This window comes from Hoplias malabaricus, chromosome 17 (assembly GCF_029633855.1).
Source record: "Hoplias malabaricus isolate fHopMal1 chromosome 17, fHopMal1.hap1, whole genome shotgun sequence".
Taxonomy (NCBI): Eukaryota; Metazoa; Chordata; class Actinopteri; order Characiformes; family Erythrinidae; genus Hoplias; species Hoplias malabaricus.
In genome coordinates, this window is record NC_089816.1 from 5,728,128 (window position 1) to 5,747,792 (window position 19,665).

Consider the following 19,665-nt stretch of genomic DNA (forward strand, 5'->3'; position numbering starts at 1 on the left):
TGTTTTAAACCCAATTGGTGAGGAGTGGTCTCAAGGGACAGCTGAAATTCAAGAATTTAAATGGACTGTTTTCTGTGTGCTTGCAGGTGTTTGTGGCAAACCCAAATAAGACGCAGCCTGTTTTGGACATCCTCTTAAAGAACCAGTCCAAGCTGGTGGAGTTCCTGAGCCATTTCCAGACAGACCGCTCGGAGGATGAGCAGTTCTGCGATGAAAAGAACTATCTCATGAAGCAGATTCGTGACCTCAAGAGGCCCCAACCACCAGATGACGTGTAGAGGGAAGAGGATGAGAAGAAAGATTCAGGGCTTAAGAGTGAGAAATGGAACAAAAGGGAGTGACGAAGGAAAGATAGCCCTTGCTGATATCTCATTTCTTTGGATTTGAGCTTTGAAATGGGGAAAATATATATAGTCAAAAAGGTGCAAACTCACCTTTACTTGGGGACAAGGGTGATTTTTGCGATGAGGAAAAACTATTAGGGCCTGAGCACTGTTTATAACCCAAAGTCTTTTTTATTAGAAATACAGATGGCTTATTTTGAGCCTTCTCATCTTTTGAGACCATTCTGTCTGCAACCCATGAGTACCTGTGACTATTTTTCATTTAAATTCAGTTAGATTTTTTTTTCCCTGGTGTGAATGTGGCATACAATATTCATTAGAGAACTTACTCAAAACATTATTCAGTAAATTTCAAACGTTTTTCTCTTTAATGATGCAAAATATTTGGATATAGAAAATGCCTCTGGTGCACATTTGCATGTACCTCAGGGTCTTTGGTGGGGCCTTAATAACCAGTCCTGTCTTAGAGATTGATAGCTAAACTTTGGAAAGCAACAGTGCAGAAAAATGTAATACCTTTTACCTTTTTTTTTTTAAAATATATATATATTTTCAAGCCCATACTTTCCAAAAGGTAACTGGGTGTGTTTTTATATTTCGTATGTCAAAATCTTACATTTCAAAACTATTTAAAAAAATAATAAAATGTAACTGGGACTCTCTAGCTAAACGGCCGCACAGCCTAGAACTAAAAGGCTTTATCTGAAAGAACAGTTTTACTGTCTTATTTCTGATGCTGCACTCTTTTACAATCTGTCTTGTTGCATTATTTAAAAATCTTGACTTGTTTGTTCTGGATACTCTCGTTGTATTTATAGTATTCTAATTTTGCTTTGGTTAGCACAATTTGAACTAACCGGGGAGGCTCTTTAAAACATGTTTTAAGAAGTTTCTTCTGTTTATTAGCTCTGCAACTAATAATGTGTTAATATACTTAACTGATTTCTAAGTACATGGTACGCACGGAAAATGAACCTCCACCCACACACTGTAATGTAAGAATGATAAGCGCAGGTCCAAATGCAGAACAGGATCCTACTGAAACAAGAACACACAATTAGGCAGATTACCTTACGGTGAATTTATTTTATGGACTTTGTTTGCACAAATTCTTCTCTTATATACCTCATAGGCTCAGAGTTGCTTAAGTGTGTTTGTTTTTTGTTTTTTTTTATGTTACTATGGCTATAGGGCAGTAGTCTGAATTATGTAAGCAAACATGAAGCTTAACAGGAAAATTGTCTTCGGCTGTTGACTGGGATCTGCAAGTCTAAATTTGAACTATTATGTTTAGTCATGTGTTATGTCGAATGCCATCTGAATGGGACTTCTCTGTATTTGTGTGAATGTGCCACAGCTATGCTTGTAAGGATTTTGGTGAGAGATTGGAAATGCAATTGTATCACGTTGTGTAGGGCTGAGGGCAGATATGAATTGTAAGTAGAATACAGTTGGATGTTATGCTAGTTTTGAATAAGTGCTAACTTCATGAAGAAGTGATTAATTTAAAAGTTAAGCCTTCCTTAAAGTCAAAATGAGTGAATGTGAACATCTTGTCATCTTTATTTGTGGCCTGAAAGTTGGCGGACATTAGTATACCAAAAAGGCCTGAATGGTAGCTGTTAAACATTGTTTATTTCAAGAGCCATGGTGGAAAGATGGAATTAAACAAATGTTTCTTTATTCTCGGTGGGATGCAAATGTCTAAACCCAGTACTTGACTGTTTGAATAAATATTAAGTTGCTGTAGACAAAAGATAAATTGGACAACAAACCTTAAACTATTAGTTATGGGCTTCCATTCAGGGTTTGGCAAGTTTTTTTTTCCACTGTTACCTTTTCTCCATGTCCCTGTATGTTTTCTGTTACATTTTCCACCATGGGAGAGGATTGTATATGTACATAAAAAATTTATTTTAAGAAATAAAACTGTGGATGCTTATTGGAAATTAATGGCTGATTAGTTGATCAGTTTTTATTTTAAAAATGTCTTAAACATCTGATAAATGTAATAAAAAAAATGTAATTGTTTAATCTGATTTAAATGTTGATTCAGAGAACATTCCACTGAAGTTTAAAGAAATGCTCAAAAAATGGCTGCAGGTACACAAACATTACTCTGTATGTCAGGTTTTTCCTAAAAAGTTGGATTAAGTCTGGATACAGCTATAGACAGAGTTCACTCCCAGTCTCACAGCACCAAAACACATTCACTGTTTACACTAAGTTCTCAAAGGGCTGACTAGTTCTGCAAATGAAGAGGGAAAACACAAAGTTGAGCATCATCAAATTTAACGTGGAAATAATTTCAGAAATATTTCAGCCAGCTCAGTAGAAGCCCAAAGTCACGTCTGTCCGATTAAAATAACAGGAGCCGAAAACAACATAACACATTTGATATGAAAGGTTTTAATAAAAATGTACAGGTGTAAAACGAGCCTCTGACATGAACTAAAAACTCAGGAGCAGAAAAGACAAGCACTCTCTTAAACCTATATTAGCTTTGTGACTATTGGATTATGATTAAAAAATGAGAGCCTACAGATATAACCAGACGAGAAAGCATCAGGAGTAACAAAATCAGTTGGTTTTGCCAAAAAATGTGGCATAGAAAAAATCTTTGTTATGTTTGTCAATATCTATATGACCCCCAAGATACATTTTGCAGTTATGAGGCTGGCAATGAAAAGCACTTTTTGGCAAGATGTTATTGTCCTGCTGAGGGTCTTTGGTTGTTGAAGTGGCGGCGCAGGAGTTCCAAGGCTGTGAGACTCCTTCTGTGGCTCACTTTCTCTGCTCTCAATTCAGCCCGAGCTTCTTCCAGCTCCTTCTGGAGCTTCACTGTAGCTGCCTGGTTCTCATACAAAGCCTCCTCCACTAGCCTCGCTCTTTCCATTTTCTGACGCTCCTTTATACTCCCCAATTCCGAGGCCAAAGCTAAGCACTCCTGTTTAAACTGTTGATATCCCTCTCTGGTTCTTCTCAGCTCTGCTCTTAACTCATCAGTCTCTTGAGCCTTTTCCAGACTTTGTTGGAACAGCTTCTGAATGCGTGTGTTCTTTTGGTGGACCTCTATCTTTAGAGCCCTAATCCCCAGGGCACTGCGTGATGCCGCTTTTCTGGAGCCATCCAAATGATTCTCAAGCTCCTCCAGAAGATCCTGGAGTCTTTTTCTCTCCTCTTGTTCTCGCTCAAGTCTCTCCTCTGTGCTCCTGAGGCTTTCCTTCAATCTCCACCTGTCCCTCTCTGCTTCATTTAAAGCTGCCCGTAGTATGGAGATGTCCTTATCATTCCAAATGCATTTCTCCTCCCTTTCAGTCTTTCCACTCTGTACCCAGTCTGGACCACATGAACCTTTATTCTCTACACCTCTGTGCTGGTCGTCTCTGCTGATGGGCTGGGCCAAGTTGCTCCACCGTATTGTCTCCTCTTTCTTCTGTATTCGTTTTAAGACGTTTATATAAGTCTGCCTCTTTGAATCAGGCCTCTCGGAATGCAAAAACCTGTTTGTATTGAACATTGGCTCCTCAGTTCTTTCCGATTTGCCTTCAAGCAGGTCTGGAAAAGTGAAGTGGGGAGGAAATAACTTTTCTACCCAGTGATGTTCCATTCTTTCATACTGTTTCTCGCCGTTTGACACCTCCATGCACTTGGGAACACCACAAAACAAGCGAAAACACAAAAGAAGTACACAAAATAGACGAAAAACAGTACCCGTTTTGCTAGGACTCCTACAAAACACTCTAAGGAGGAAGTATCCGTGTTTTTGTTTCCATTAGCAATGTGTAACTATGGGTTGCTAGTCATTGAAAACGCAGGATAATCAGTGGTATTTTAGCGAAGGGTTTTAGACAAATATAAAAAATTAACATGAATTTTTAAGAAGCAATGACGCTTAATTCGTAACAGTGAAAATGTTGTGTTGTGAATCCGTGTGGAAAACAAAACCCTAAAGTAACGAGTTCCCTCTAGTGGCGAAGCTGCTAAAGACATCTACATTAACAGCATAAAATCAATTAACAAAAATATCCTTCTTTTTGCCTCACTTAAACACATTTTTTGTAATGAGTTTACTCCCTGCACCTGTACTGTCGCACAACAACAACAAAAAAAGGTGTATATCAAAGAAAGTACCTCATGCTCCAATGGATCTAAAACCAGGTCACAAAATAGCTTCTACAACTATAATAGTGTATTATTTTTTAAATAATTCTGTTATTGTTGGGCCATGCACTACATGACTCACTTTAGCTAGTGTCTTGTTTGATTAGAGGTTAGATTATGATCTTTAGGAAGCGAGGAAAGATTATGGGCAAGGCCGTAGGGCGGAGCTTGTGCAGTTTGAGATGTGCCCACTTTTCTCGTCGACGATAAAACCGCCCTCTCCTGTCTATATTGGGTAAAACCCAACCGATTTTTTCAGTTTTTTCCCCCAGATATGCAGTTGCTTCACAAAATATTTAAACATTTTTAACAAGATAATTTTCTTTTTCCTCAAATTATTGTTTTAAAGACTTGAAAGCCACTAGACCAAGTGCTCAATTTAAGTAAATAACTCAGTTCATAGTACATTACCTAAACGTCATTATTTTTAAACAATTCTTGAATTTGGGCTTAACTTCTTTGTGTTTTGGATAATGTAATTTTGTCAACCCGCATGACAATGCTGAATGACCAACCAGACCATAATTAGTTATATAAGTTTATTACTATAATCCAACATGCACATAACATACCGCAATCCCACCAAACAACACAAAACTGTCCATGGGGTGAAGTGAAGGCAAATAAGTTGCTTTCTGACCCTGGTCAGTGTCTGAATTTTTAGTATTTTAAAATAACTGCCAATAAATTTAAATAGTACCTTAACAAATCTGAATCTGAATTTGAATTATAATAGTTTTATTCTATCAATGGATTTTTTTTTCTTTAATAATCTAACATATTTAATCTAAAAGTTCATCTTTGCCCTTGCAGACTACCTGCATCCCACAATCTCCCAGCACAACGCACCTCATCCAGCGCATCAAGCAATATTCCATTGCTTTTTGATTTGGACCAGAGAACACAACAAATACAACAAAAAAACTTCTATCAATTTAGCACTGATATTAACTGCTATAACACTTATCCGCCATAAAATTAAAGTCACCTTATTTTCTACAATTAATGTAAGTTATATCAACCTCCTCTTGCCGTGCAGGAGTACTTTGTCATTCTATAGTTACAGACTGTAATTCATTATATTGATTTGAATATTTCTTTTCTTTCATTGTGTCTTCAATGGTCAGGACCCCGACAGGGCCACCACACTGCATTTTGTTAATATTTCATGAGGAATGGATCTATAGAAATGTTTCAAAAATGCCTAATAATATCTTGTTACTCTGTGCAGTTCAGAATGGCTTTTCTCAGAAGTTACATTTCTTTCAGAAATGAGGTTTTGTAATTATATAAAACCCTTTTAACAGATAAGATTCTGTGATTTGTTAATTCTCTTGAAACACTTCTGAAACTGGAAAAAAAAATCATTTGGGAACTGAACATAAAGGGGATATATTTGACCTTTTTTTCAGAGTAAACACATTTCCCTGGAGTCATAGTAATATTTCTGTGAGATCATTTTTTAAAATATTTTTCATAATTCATCCTCTTAAATGTTTTGCACATGGAATTTGTGTCCATTTTTGCCTGATACAAATACAAAGTGCCTGACAATTTGTATCTGCAGCTGAATGATTCTCCTCTTCATGGTGCACCATAAGAGATAGATATGGACTGTAGACAGGGCAGTAAAAAAAACATATACACTCTTATAGCATGGGCAGAACGTGGACAGGCATTGTCTTGCTGAAATAAACATGGTTTTCTGAGAAAAATTCATCACCTTGATAAATACACATCTCTCTAAAATTCCAGTATATGCCTCCACATTAATGACACCTTCTCATTTATTCAAGTCACCCATGTCATTGCCACTGGCACACCCTCAGATCTTGACAAATGTGGCTTGTTGAGTTTTCGCTGATAACACTATGATACTTTTCATCTTTGGCATGGAGAATTATCTGACCACAGCACACATTTCCACTTTTGTCTGGACTGTGTCAGATGAGCTTGGTTCCAGAGAACTCTGCAGTTTTCTACATAGAATTAAGGTATGGCATTTCCTTTCATAATACAGATTACTTTTGACGATGCAGCAGAGGATGTTTTAAGTGTAAACAATTTTCCAAAGTATTCCTGAGCACAACTGACCATATTTAATCACAGTATCATGATGGTTCTTTTTATATTATTATTTTCTGTAACAACATTACTGAAGGAACTGCATACATAGACATTTCCAAAACAGAGCTCAACACAGTAAATGACAACAAAAGCATGCGTAAGAACATTTTTCATATATATTCAGGCAGTGCAATCTGAGGGCTGGAAGGTCACACACATTCAGCAGTGGTGGCTGGGCTTGTTTTACATAGACTAAGATTCTCTAGATTACCAGAAATGTTTTTTTGTACTGTATATGAGAAAATGACTGTTCTCGTTGAAGTCTTGAATTGTCTTTATCTCGTGACATTTAGTACACAGTGGTGAGCCATGATACATCCTTGGAAAAAATATGCCTTTGATCTATCCTGCTTTTATGCATTTTATATTTACAAGCTTACTGTGGAATGTTTCAAAGTGATATATTTACATATTGTTCACTCTTATTTTTGGTGTTTTTGGAACCTACACAACTCGACTCTCTTGATATCTGGTCTCTGGAACCAGCTAATTTTTGTACTCCCTGCTCACTTACGGTTCCAACCGAGCTGAGTAGGTAGTATATTGTGTCATGTAAATCCTGCAGAGCACTAATTGGCCAGAGAGACCTGTCAATCACCATGAAATGCAGCACTCCATCACTTTCACATTTAGATTAATCTTACAACAGATTTGTGCATTTGTACATTCCTAACAATAAATCTGAGGTGTTTTTAAGAGGTCCTAATGCTCCTTGGATTAGTGGCCAAAGACCAACCTGTGAGAACTGGGATGCTGAGCTGTGTTCAGTCAATAAGACAAAAAGAACACGCAAATGCACAATGATGAAATAGCGCTTAACTTTACAGCTGGTGCTTGTTTCCAAAGCTTGCAGTTCCCGTTCAAGATGGGCTTTTACAGCATCACTGGCTCCATTTCTCTGGGAGCTGTGCAAGTGGAAAGAACAGCGAGCCAAGCAAAGCCATGTTTAGTCGAGTTGAGCTGATCCCATGCAGTGGAAAAGTACCATAAGACTCAATTATAACTTTTTTGGTGTCTGTGTCTGTGTAATTAAAACAATATATTTAACAAAAAATACTGTGTTTTTTTTAGTAACAAAATCTGTACTTTTATTTTTCAGTGAAAAATCAGGAAAAAAAATTTTGATTCACTAAATATCTTAAGAAGTTACAGTACTATAGTAGGAATTACACCATATTTACACTGATTAATTATTTATCATTGTATTTAACTCTCATAGATTAAGTAATTGATTTGGTTGGTTTTATTCTTAAATGAAGAAATAAAATCAAGGACATTTAAAATTACTCTGATAAATAAATATGACTTACACTTTCATATAAGGACACACTACACCGCTAACAAATAAATACACTTGGTTCTGTAATAAAACCATTGTTTTAAAAAAGAAGCCAAAATACATACTTAAATAATTGAAGTATACTATTACTGCGAAAAACAATAACTGAATGATAAGGTAAAAGTACATAAAAGAAAACAAAAAATATACAAATATCCTGAGAAATGTATCAGCTCAAACACATTCAGCATCTATCAGCACAACAATTTATACAGATCTGTATTTCCTCTTTCATCTTTTTTCTAAAATAAAATACTAACACTCCAAATTTGTGTGACCTAAACACAAAGCAGCACAGCAACAAAACAGAAAAAGTATTGGGAACTACTTTAAATACGAATGCCTAAGTAGAAATTGAGTAAAACGTAGATTACTTTACTTAGTAATATATTAGAGAAATATATGTGATTAGAACATAATCTGGCAAAAAAAATAAAAATAAACTCACTTAATACTCAAGTATGTAATTGAGTAATTTACAGGGTACATTTACATAAGAAGATGATCTCCCATTTAATTTGAAAATGTGAAAAAAAATCTTATTTTCTTATTTTATTCTTGTTAACTACACTTTAAACAATACAAAAGGAAACTTGACAACAACTTCAACAGGTTTGAGTCTGACTCATTCTTCTTATCTTTTGTACATTTTTATGGGTTTACTGCTGTCCCAGAGAGACTTAGTTTTAGCCCATGTACAACATTTTAGTTAATATCAATTGTGTTAAATTTTACTTCATATATAAATGTTACTTATTCAGAATCAGTCAGAAATTCACATTATGTTACACATAAAAGTGAATGGGCTTGGTGAATGTACATTCAAGAAAATGAATACCTAAAAACAAATGAAGTAAATGACAGAAATTAAAAGTAAAAAAACCCAGAAAATTACAAAATTTAAGTAAACAGACCCAAAAAGAAAATGGAAAATGTATTACTCAGGCTCTAAGCAGCATAAATGAGCTATTATTTATATTGTATTAGACAATATATTCAAAGGAAAATCATGGAAATTGCCCCAGTAAGCCAGAAAGCTTGCAACATAGTTTTCAAAAACAGGTAAAACAAGCTCACACTGAGATAAATGAGCTTGTGTTTATAGTGTGGAGGGTAATAGCAGCTTTACTGGGGAATGCTGAGGGAAACTCTTGTCTTTGATGCATGGCACAATGGTGCTATGGAGCTGTGGGGGTTGTGGGGGTAGGGTTTACTGGGGTTAGGGGTCATTTCAGTCTTTCTCGCTCTTTCTCTGGACACAGGATAAGACTTGATATACCCGACTGAAATCACACTTACACTACATGTTCTGAGCTAACTTTAACTAGATGTTCATTTTGCTATGCTTCCTAGCTTTTCCATCACAAGATATAATTCACGGACCTGTGGTGAATCTGTGAAAAAGTCTAAAATCTGCAGAACAATTGTTGCCATAAGGGAGTCTCCTCTCCCTCACCCCACCCCCAAAAGAAAAACAACAAAAGGATGCTCTTCAATTACATGCATGACATAACTTTTTGTTGTCTTTTCTGAACTGGCGACATGGGACCAACATGAAACATCTGCGCAGTAGCCCAAAGACCACTTTTAGGAGAACATGAGCATGAGGGTGCCTGGGTGGCTTACTTTCGTTTACCATGTTGCTCTCTCACACTCCCGCCCTTTTTTTTTTTTTTACTTTTCCAGAGGTAGGCTATATATATGTCCACATTCTTCGTTTATCAAGTGCTATGAAAAAAGCATTTAGAACCACAAGTTTTCTACTCTTCATTTTTGTTGTAACTTATTTTCACTTCTGTTTTACCTCTTTATCATTGAATAACATACAGTTTGTGGGGAAAAAAACTGTCAAATTTTTATTCTTTTTTGTACAAATTCTCAAGATTTTTAAACCCACTGTATTTTTCCTTTCTTCTTAAGTCTCTCTTTGTTGTTTATCAAAAATGTGTAAATACTTTTCAGTTGGTTTAAGGCCCTGGCAAATATTCTCGAGCTTCCTATGTATTGTATTCTTTCACTTTATTCTATTGTTCAGTGATGGCCCACTTCTCCAGCTCTGAAAGGACAATAACTCATTTTCTGAAGCTGTTATAAATCTAATTTAAAAACAAATGCGGTTATTTCTGTGGGGAAATTGATGCACAACAACCTGTTAATTGTTGTAAATTATCAGTACGTGTTTAAGTCCGTCAGAGGTGTTGTAATGTTTAGTGAATGGGGAATAAAAGCTGTGTGAATTTATGCTAATGTGGAGTAGTAGCGGATGTTGTTGTGAACTGAGGGGGTTGGTGGTGGACACAAACTCATCACATGACCCACACGTTCGCGCCTCTTTCGGAAACCTCCTGCAGCACTTTTCAAGGTAAAGCTCACATTTAACTTCAGTACAGACACATACGAAGATATCCCAGCAAGCCTTTGTAAGGAAACGAGCTTCTCTGGTTGTCTTCGATGTCTTATTAAAGCTCCGTGATCTCATCTTAAGGTCCCGCCGATAAACTTTTAGGGTGAGTGCCTGTGTTTTCGTTGGAGAGGCTTTTGTGTGGTAGAGCTCTACACGACGCGCTTTAACGTTAGTGTTAACGAAGGTCAATTCTTGTACTTTTCCCCTATTTCATTTTCTCTCTTTTAACTTTTAGTAGTACGTTCATGTACAATATCGATACGTTTCCTAATTTAGGAGCAATTAACCTATTTTGGACCATGGCTAGCAATTTGTGCTAACTACTAACTGGACTAAAGATAATGACTATTCCATACACAGCCAACTCCACAACCACCTGTTTGATTTAATAACAATAGGTTTATATTAGGTCTTTTATAGATCAGATGACTTCAGTTCGGGGATTAACTTTATCTCAACAAAACGCGCTTTTCTCGCACACACTAAACTGTGAATTTATATATTTTTAAATACTGATTAAAATCAACGCGTTCTCTCGATGTGCTGTTGTTCACCCGGATCTAAAAATCGAGGCACCACTAACGTTCATTCTCCACTGAAATTATTTGTTAATTTCAACTCAATTGTCCTCAAACTGAGTTTCACATGGCGCTCACACTGCTTTTCAACTGAGCTCTGTATCTATGTAGAGCCGAAATAATTGGGCTTACACAATTTATTACAAACGTTAAACAGTTTTTTTTAGTGATTTAAGCCGGTATGTGAAGCTTTACTTTTAAACAAATGTACTTTTGAAACAGGTCGTGATCCACTGAGGAGGTATCATTAGGATATCTCAAATTTACTATACAATCAAATTGAGCCCACACTCAGATTTAGCACCTTCATCGACGTGATTCATATGTTAATTACTGTCTTTTTTAAAAAAAAAAAAACAATTTTGAAAATTATTTAATACTCCTGGACCATCTCAATAGTTTTGGTTGTAATTTAAGGCCTAGTGAAGTTACTGCTCAACGGCGCTATTTCTTTACCTGGCTTTAAAGGTGGCATTTTAATGTTGGGTTACACCAAAAAGGACAGCTCTAAACCGGATCCTAATCTTAATCCTGTTGTTTTACCCCCTCCAAAAGGCGCGTTTTCTTCCGAGTTTATTGTCCCACCCATAGTACAAACTGAAAGGGAAAAGACCTCTACTGGCTCTAATGCTGTAGGCCCTGTTTTTCGAGAAATTCAACTGTTTTCTTTATTTTTATACTTTAACGTGTAAGGTAAGTTCTCAGGGCCATGTGCTGGTCACTACACATTAGTTGACGAGTGGTCCCACCCATCGCTCATTGAGGATCCTCCATTTTGAGCGCCAAGGTGGTACGAGGCCCCAGTGACCCTGAATAATGGGGCGGACTCCAGCTTCATCATTAAGCAGGATCTTTTGTCTTCGACATTTTTATTACGAAATTTGAAATATTCTAACACATTCCCCCATACGCATAATTTGTCCGTTCTTTACGTTAAATACATCTTTAATGACTTAGATTGAAATAATGCGCCACTTTGATTGAAGTTTTCCCAAATTGTTTTAAATTCCCTATTTTTTTTCCACACGAACAAACAAATTGTATTTCTTCAAGACTTTTAGCAAAAGAATAATATACAATTCCAAAATAAGTGTGTAACTTGAATCTAAATCCTGTTTGAGAAATAGAATCATTAAAATAGTTCTCCTAAAAACATGTTGACCCTGAATAGAGACACTTGTATATTCAGAAGTAGTTCTTTATGTCTTTTTTCCCTGTAAAATAATATAATAGATATGGTTTTTAACCTTTTAAATATTTAGAAATAATTTTTTGATGCTTTACCCTTTCTTTTCTCCTATAGGTTGTATGAATATTACTGTGGATTCTGATTGAGGATTTTACTGATTGACTTTAATGCCTGGAAGCAATTTTGGTTGTGTGCTTTTCCTGCTAAGGTGCATCTTGTGTAGTCAGTGAATTAGTCTAATATCTACTGCGCTAGGTGCTCCTTTTGGCAGGAGAAACTATATTGTCGACCGCTGACAAAAAAAAAAAAATGTTTTAGAGGGTTTTTTTTTATTTTATTTTTTTTATTTTTTTTTTTTTTCCCCCTCCTTCCTCTCCTCCCCAGTAGCATGTGAGGGCAGACTCTTGGTCAACATGTGTTGTCCTGGCAGTTCCAAAGTGCTCACAGTGCAGGTAGTGCCTGATAATCTACTGCAGTGTGTGCACTTCAAGTATTGCCGGTCATCTGCTTCAGGACTCTTGGCTACAACACAGCTGGATGGCTCTGTTGCATGAATGGACGGTGAGTTTTGCAGGTTTGCATCCAGCTTTATTGTGATATGCTGTGCAAATCCATGCAAAACTGACCGTTACAGGGTATAATCTTCATTGATTAAACTTAAATTATTAAAATGTATTAATAGTGTTATATATCATTGTGTAATGATCAGTTAAAGTACACTTTAGTTTGAGTGGAAGCAGTTCTAGTCATGTTCAGCTTTGTTTTGCAACACTGTTCTAGTGGAAGTTGCATGCAAATATTTGTCTTGCTGTTTTCGGGTGGATGACTTTGCAATTTTAATGTTATCCTGAATTTTAAATGAAAAATTGCACGGTATCCATCTGTAATCCGCCAGATCCTGTGACCTACAGGGTGACGTTGTTTGAGAAATATATGCGGTGCTTAGTTGTATTAAGTTGTATGTAACTTAATCCCCCAACTTTTATCTAGGTATTGATCACTGAAAATGCCCTTGAGCTTGGTGTTTAATCCCTTTAGCATACTGATGCATAGCAAGAAGAGCACCAGATGGCAGTATAGATTCTTAACAAACTTGGGTTCCTAGATTGTTAAGGGTTATTTTTTGTATGTATTTATATTTTAGATTAATTGTTTATTAAAGTGCTTCTGAATGTAATGGATGATGATAACAATAATAAAACATTCTATAATGATGGTCTTTTAAAGTGTAATTTTGTTGGATGCACAGTTAATATCAGCATTCACTTCACTGAAGGGGGGAAAAAAATCCTAATTAGTATTCTATGGTTTTGTAGAAAACTGGGAATGTCATTTTTATAAAGAAAGAAATAAAGTAGTCGTGTTTATTGTGACCTTTTGCTGACAGGTTTCATACATTTTAAATATATAAACTCAATTCAGTGCTTTTATCAAAAGGTCTTTTGTGGTGTAAACTTGTTCCCAAGGAATATATTTTATTTAATAAATTAAAAATAGTTCTCAAAATATTAAAGAAATGGGTGAAAAACATAGAGTAATGCAAAATGCTTCTATTCAAAAATAAATACATTACCGTAATGCTGCTATAATGTGTTAATCTTTGTTATCTGAGGCTAAATTTTACACTTAATACACTACCTGTCAAAATTGTGCTTATTGAATAAGGAAAAAAATTCCTTTAATCTTTAAAATCGCATCTGAATCCACCATGTGTTTAAACGAGGCTGCTTCTGAGAATTATATGCAAACAACTACTTACATGAACCCCATATATTAATTATGGCAAAGGCTAACTAAATGTTTAATCTCTACATCTAATAAATGCTATTTCTCAGCATTTGAAGAATAATGAGAGGCTAGATTTCACTAGAATCAAGTAAAAAGCGCTGATTTAACGGCAGCACACTCACATCCTGAAGTGACTGTTTCATTGTAGACGGTTTAATAAAATAACCTTAGTGCATTGTAAGTCGGTGTTTAAATAAATACAGTTTAAAGTCTTTCCAAGTCTCACCAGGAGAGGGGAGATCTTTACGAATATCTTTAATTTCAGACGATGTTTTGAATAAACGTGTCCACTAACTTATTACAGCGAAATTTCTTATTGAATCCCACTCAGTTACGGTTGCAGCTCATTTTATGTGGACACTAGGGGGCGCCAAGAGCAGTGGGATTTTACACTGATCGGCCAATATCTGGCAACCCATCAGCAGCACCTTATGCGAGTGAATATTGAGTTTGGAGAGGTACATGGATGCTGGAGGGTGTGTGTAATGTTTCAATAGTTTTAAGTGGCTGTGGAGGATACCGGAGGTAAAGAGAAACGCAAGGAGAGCATGCAGCTGCGCGGCTGCCGTGTCCGAACCGAGGAGGAGAAGACAGTGGACCCGGAGGAGGAGGAATGAAGACCGTTGAGTGACTCTTACGGCTACTTTTACGCTTCTGAAGTGTCTCCGTTCGCTGTTCGTCCCCAGTTCTGCAGCTGTAGCGGCGAGGATGAGTGGAGTGAACTTCGCGCTGGGTCTGCTCGTGTGCACTCTGCTGGTGCCCGGCACGGTACCCGGCAGCCCGCTGCTCCACTGCCACGAAGTTCGCTCCTCTTTCCAGTCGCTGCACCCGGGCATGAAGTGGGCTCCAGAAACCCCGGTCTCAGGTAAACAGCTCAAACCTCCTCCTTTTCATTATCCGCACCTTTCTGTCACCTCGACTTCAGCCTCGTGATTTACAAAGTCATAATGATGAATTGTTTGTATACTTAATAACAAATAAAGAAAGAAAACGTGAATGTCTGTAACGGTGCCCCACTCCTAGGCTGTGTTTTTCAAATTTACTTCTAAAGTTTCCCATAATTACATAATTAATTCCTATCACAATAATTAATTATGGTCTCAATATTGAGAATAAATTATTTTATAAGATAGCAAGTTATTGTTGAGATAATTATTCATTGTTACGAAATTAGTGCAATGGCAGTAGATCCCAATTTATAAAGGGGAGCTTCATAAAAGGATAATTTATATCATATCTATATCATAGGCAAGCCCCTAGAAGTGGGGCAGAATGATGGGTATGAAAGAATGTGATATTTCCAGGTGAAATTGATTATTTATTTATACATCTATACCTTGTTAGCATAACATTTCCCCTCCAAGACCTGTAGTAATATTATAAGAGATTATATTGTTTACGTAGTACTCTATAATACTGGTTTGTGTTGAGTTGCTGCCACAAAGCACCAGGACTTTGGGGTTTCGGGTTTGATCCTTGTCTCGGGTCACTCGCTGTGAGTAGTTTGTTTTGTTCCCTTTCGCATGATTCAGTCTCCTGCAATCCAAAAGCAAATTTGGCTATGCAAAATTGTCCACAGGTGTTTGCGAATGACTGGGTGTGTGTGCCGTGCCCTGTGATGGACTGGAGCACTGCTCAGGGTGTGTTCTTACCTTGCCTAGGACCAACTCTATCCCCGAGCAGGGTGCAGTGTTTAAAGAAGATCAACAGATCATATCTGCATCATTTAAGAAAAGCACCTGTCCTTAATGTTGTGTGAATAATTCATTAAGAATTGACGGGTTGAAAGAAGCATTACGTCACTCGGAATTAAGCATTCTTATATTATATTAAGTTCTATGTTTTTACATTAAAATATTTTAAACATAGCAGTTTATCTAACGTACTCTACTGTAGTAACAAATGGGAATATACAGTAAGGTTCTTCTAGGAATTGTCTAGAAATCCCTGTAGTATCACTGTATACCTTTTCCTTAACGTTTCCTACTAACTGTGGGTGAATTCATTTTAACGTAAGCACACACCTATAAAAGAGGTGATTTTTAGCTTGTTTAACAGTTGTGGGTCATAGTTTTACACAAGCTAATGAAGTACTGTCAGAAGCTTTTGCAGATGTAATAAGTCTACCTGCTCCACTCCTCCCTCGATACATCAGCTCCTACACTTGTCATCTGAAGCGTACAGGGATTGGCAGAGGCGCCAGGGGAAAAGTAAATGTATTTCTCGTCTTGTAAGCAGTGTGAATTACCCATCATGCCAGAGAAAAAGCCACTGCACCAGTGGAAATTGTGTTAGTGAATTTACTGTAGCTGCCACATTTCCCAGTGGAGAAAGTGGAGAAGATGGGTTAGATGAATTGATGGACGGAGTGGTTTACTCACACTGTTTGACATCTCCCTTCTCACTTCAAACGCGTTTAATTTTGACACAGCTGCACACAGCAGCAGAAGTGAAGATTGGCCCAAAAACAAGTTTTGGAGAGTTAAAGTTATGGATGCTTCACTTTTAAAAAGATTGCTTTTTTTAATAAAGCAATATATCAGACATTTTTAATGTGGAATATGTTGATAACCTTCAGACCTTTTAGGTATCACCTTTTCACCATCTGTCATGGAACATCACTGGTGAATTCTTAAGCTTAAAGTATTATATCACTGATATAATATCTGGTGTTATAATGTAAGCTAGTAAGTGTAGTTCATATCATTGAAGCATATACGATCACTGGATTAGAAACACCTACTTTGTATCTAAACTCATTTTGCATTTTATCAGCTCCACCAAACACACAGGAGCACTTTGTTGTTCTACATTTACTGTAGTCCACCTGTTTCTTTGTATACTTTCTATTCTCCTTTTCACCATGCTTCACCCTTCAATGGTCAGGACCCCCACAGAGCAGGTGTGATTTGGGTGGTGGATCATTCTCAGTGCTGCAGTGACACTTTGTTTTTGTTGCGCTAGTTTGGGCCAAAAATAGCCACCTGACCCTTCCGTGAGAATGATCCACCACCCAAATTATATCTGTTCCTGTGGCAGTCCTGAACATTGAAGGACAGAGTGAAATGAGGGTAAGATGGCAGATATGCAGCTTGTATGGGCAGTGGAGCTGTTAATATGGACAGTGAATCTAGGTACAAGGTAAGTGTTCCTAATCCAATGATCTCTCAGTGTGTTCACATGAAATATGTTGATGCCGATATATATTTATGAATATGTTTATGAATTAGAATAAGAAACACCTTTATTGATCCCCCTAGCGAATTGAACAGTCGACCCTCCGTCCTATATATAAATCAGCATCAACATATAATATGTCAGTGAGACTTGTTATATTGACATCAGAGTCAGATGGTTTAAACTGATATTCAGTGACATATTTGTTGTATTCCAGATGAGAGTAACTATTGTAACACTGTCAGAATATATGTGGTATATCTGGATATTGGTGGCACGGTGGCGCAGCAGGTAGTGTCGCAGTCACACAGCTCCAGGGGCCTGGAGGTTGTGAGTTCGATTCCCGCTCCGGGTGAGGAGTGTGGTGTATTCTCCCTGTGTCTGCGTGGGTTTCCTCTGGGTGACTGTCTGTGAGGAGTGTGGTGTGATCTCCCTGTGTCTGCGTGGGTTTCCTCCGAGTGACTGTCTGTGAGGAGTGTGGTGTGTTCTCCCTGTGTCTGTGTGCGTTTCCTCCGGGTGACTGTCTGTGAGGAGTGTGGTGTGTTCTCCCTGTGTCTGTGTGGGTTTCCTCCGGGTGCTCCGGTTTCCTCCCACAGTCCAAAAACACACGTTGGTAGGTGGATTGGCAACTCAAAAGTGTCCGTAGGTGTGAATGTGTGTGTGTCGCCCTGTGAAGGACTGGCGCCCCCTCCAGGGTGTATTCCCGCCTTGCGTCCAATGATTCCAGGTAGGCTCTGGACCCACCGCGACCCTGAACTGGATAAGCGCTTACAGATAATGTATCTGGATATTCTGAAATTCTATATTTGTCCCAATTTGCCACAAAAAAGGCCTCTGTCCTTTTGCTCTTTCTTTCTGTTTATTTTATTTGCTGTATCCTTCATATGGGAGGGACCCAACTGACAGTTCAATGGTTTCATCCATGTCGGATGGAATAGAAATAATTTACAGCTCCACAAACAGGTTTGAATTTGACAATGAGGTCTTACTCTTGTCATTAAACACCCTGTTCCTGGAACACGTTCAGGCTTCAGCTTTATATATCGGTCTGTAACGGTGAGGAATCCTGTTTCAGACATAAATGAAAAACATGAATGCAATTTTACCTGATAGTTAACCAGCAGAAGAACTCATCTTCAGCTGCGCCACTGGAGTAAGAGGAGCCTTCTCAGAGTGACATTTAATCAGAGGTAATGTTCTTCTTTAGAGTTTTTTATATTTGCAATTTAAATTGGGACAAAAGAAGTGGCCTAGCCTTGCATACTCCATTACATGTCCTCTGAGGGGGAATATTAACATATAACCCACGATGGGGTTGGGGTGGAATGAAATGGGATAACTTACAGGAACAGGAAACGAGTATCAAAGTAGTCCTACATGCTTATCTTAAAAGGCTTGCCATGTATTATGCATCATCTTGTTGGACTGAATCCATGAAATATAAAGCCACATGTCCCTGTGCACCTGTATTGTAGACTAATGTGCACAGTTAGTAGTTCAAGTAGGAAGGCTTATGGCACTGTTATGACAAAATGTCATTTATATGACCTTATGAGTATGTTTGCAATTTTCAGCTTGTTATATTTGCCTGTGTGACAGTTAATGAGTTAATGTATTTTCACCTGAGGCTTTCATGACCTTTTGTACTTTATCCATCATTGTTTGCGCTGTTAAAGTGTTTTAAAAGCATTGTCATTTGAACACCCCCCAATTACGACATTAAAGCTGAGGTGTACGCAGTGTTGTAAATGCAAATTATAGTGGCTCCCAGCATCAGCTGCACAAAACCTCAGTGTTCTGTAGGAAGAGTGAGAGAGAGCTAAATGCACTAACTGAGTGGATGCTTTGTAGAGTAGCATGCCACAGGCAGTGTAAAGTCAAGATAATCCTTAAACACAGTCCTGGGTTTACGTGCGGGGCTGTAATTACAGCTCAGCTTTTACCCGCATTTTGGTTCATTACATAAAAATTGATGGATACAGTCCGCATGTTGCATGAAATGTTAGTGGAGTGTTCTTGTACCATTTCAGGCCATAGGGGAGTTTAAAGATAATTGCACCACCCACTTCAATTTCTACGCCTACAGCAGGACTGAAAAAAACCAAGCTCCACTATCATCCACGAAAATGGCAGTAATTCAGATGAAAAGAAATTGAAGAAAACACATTTTTGCTAAGCCTGAGATGTAGCGCATTTTACTGCATTACGATGAAGCCGATCATTACCGGCGCTAACAGGTTTGTAAATCGATAATGGCAGTGTAGTCTCTGATGGTTTTGTGAAGTGTTTGCTGCCTCCCACACTCAGCTGAGAAACATGGGTCAGAGAGAACCAGGCCATTTAACCGGCCGCCCCATCTGAACTCTGCACACGTCTCTGGCCTTGGAGTGGTAAATGAATGCAGACAACCTTAATGTTAATTGGAAATGGGAGCAATTGCAGGCCCTGTAGTGCTGCTGTCACCTTCTCGTGATCGCGCTCCCTCTGAGAGTTTAACACGTATTGGGCGTTAGCGAGGATTTAATGCCTCTGCAACTTTTCTGTTTTCCAGTTCT

General features: G+C 37.7%; 3 protein-coding genes across 6 annotated transcripts in view; 2 read left to right on the top strand and 1 right to left on the bottom strand.

Annotated features, from left to right (window-relative positions):
- The window catches only part of cab39l1 (calcium binding protein 39, like 1), a 41,760-nt gene extending 39,487 nt beyond the window's left edge, over positions 1-2,273 (top strand). For all 3 annotated transcript variants that reach the window (XM_066649021.1, XM_066649019.1, XM_066649020.1), the window contains one exon: positions 87-2,273. In XM_066649021.1, coding sequence (XP_066505118.1) covers positions 87-278 — 192 coding nt within the window. In that variant the 3' untranslated portion in view covers positions 279-2,273. The remainder of the gene's footprint in view (positions 1-86) is intronic.
- Positions 2,274-3,051: 778 nt separating this feature from the next.
- Positions 3,052-3,990, bottom strand: ccdc160 (coiled-coil domain containing 160). Its single transcript, XM_066649939.1, has one exon. The coding sequence runs from the start codon at positions 3,988-3,990 to the stop codon at positions 3,052-3,054; it is 939 nt and encodes a 312-aa protein (XP_066506036.1).
- A 10,406-nt stretch (positions 3,991-14,396) lies between these two features.
- Positions 14,397-19,665, top strand: part of gpc3 (glypican 3) — a 163,344-nt gene continuing 158,075 nt past the window's right edge. For both annotated transcript variants that reach the window (XM_066649709.1, XM_066649710.1), the window contains exon 1: positions 14,397-14,798. In XM_066649709.1, coding sequence (XP_066505806.1) covers positions 14,642-14,798 — 157 coding nt within the window. In that variant the 5' untranslated portion in view covers positions 14,397-14,641. The remainder of the gene's footprint in view (positions 14,799-19,665) is intronic.

Coding starts and splice junctions, on each gene's coding strand:
- ccdc160 (XM_066649939.1), bottom strand. CDS start 3,990: ATGGAGGTGTCAAACGGCGAGAAACAGTATGAAAGAATGGAACATCAC.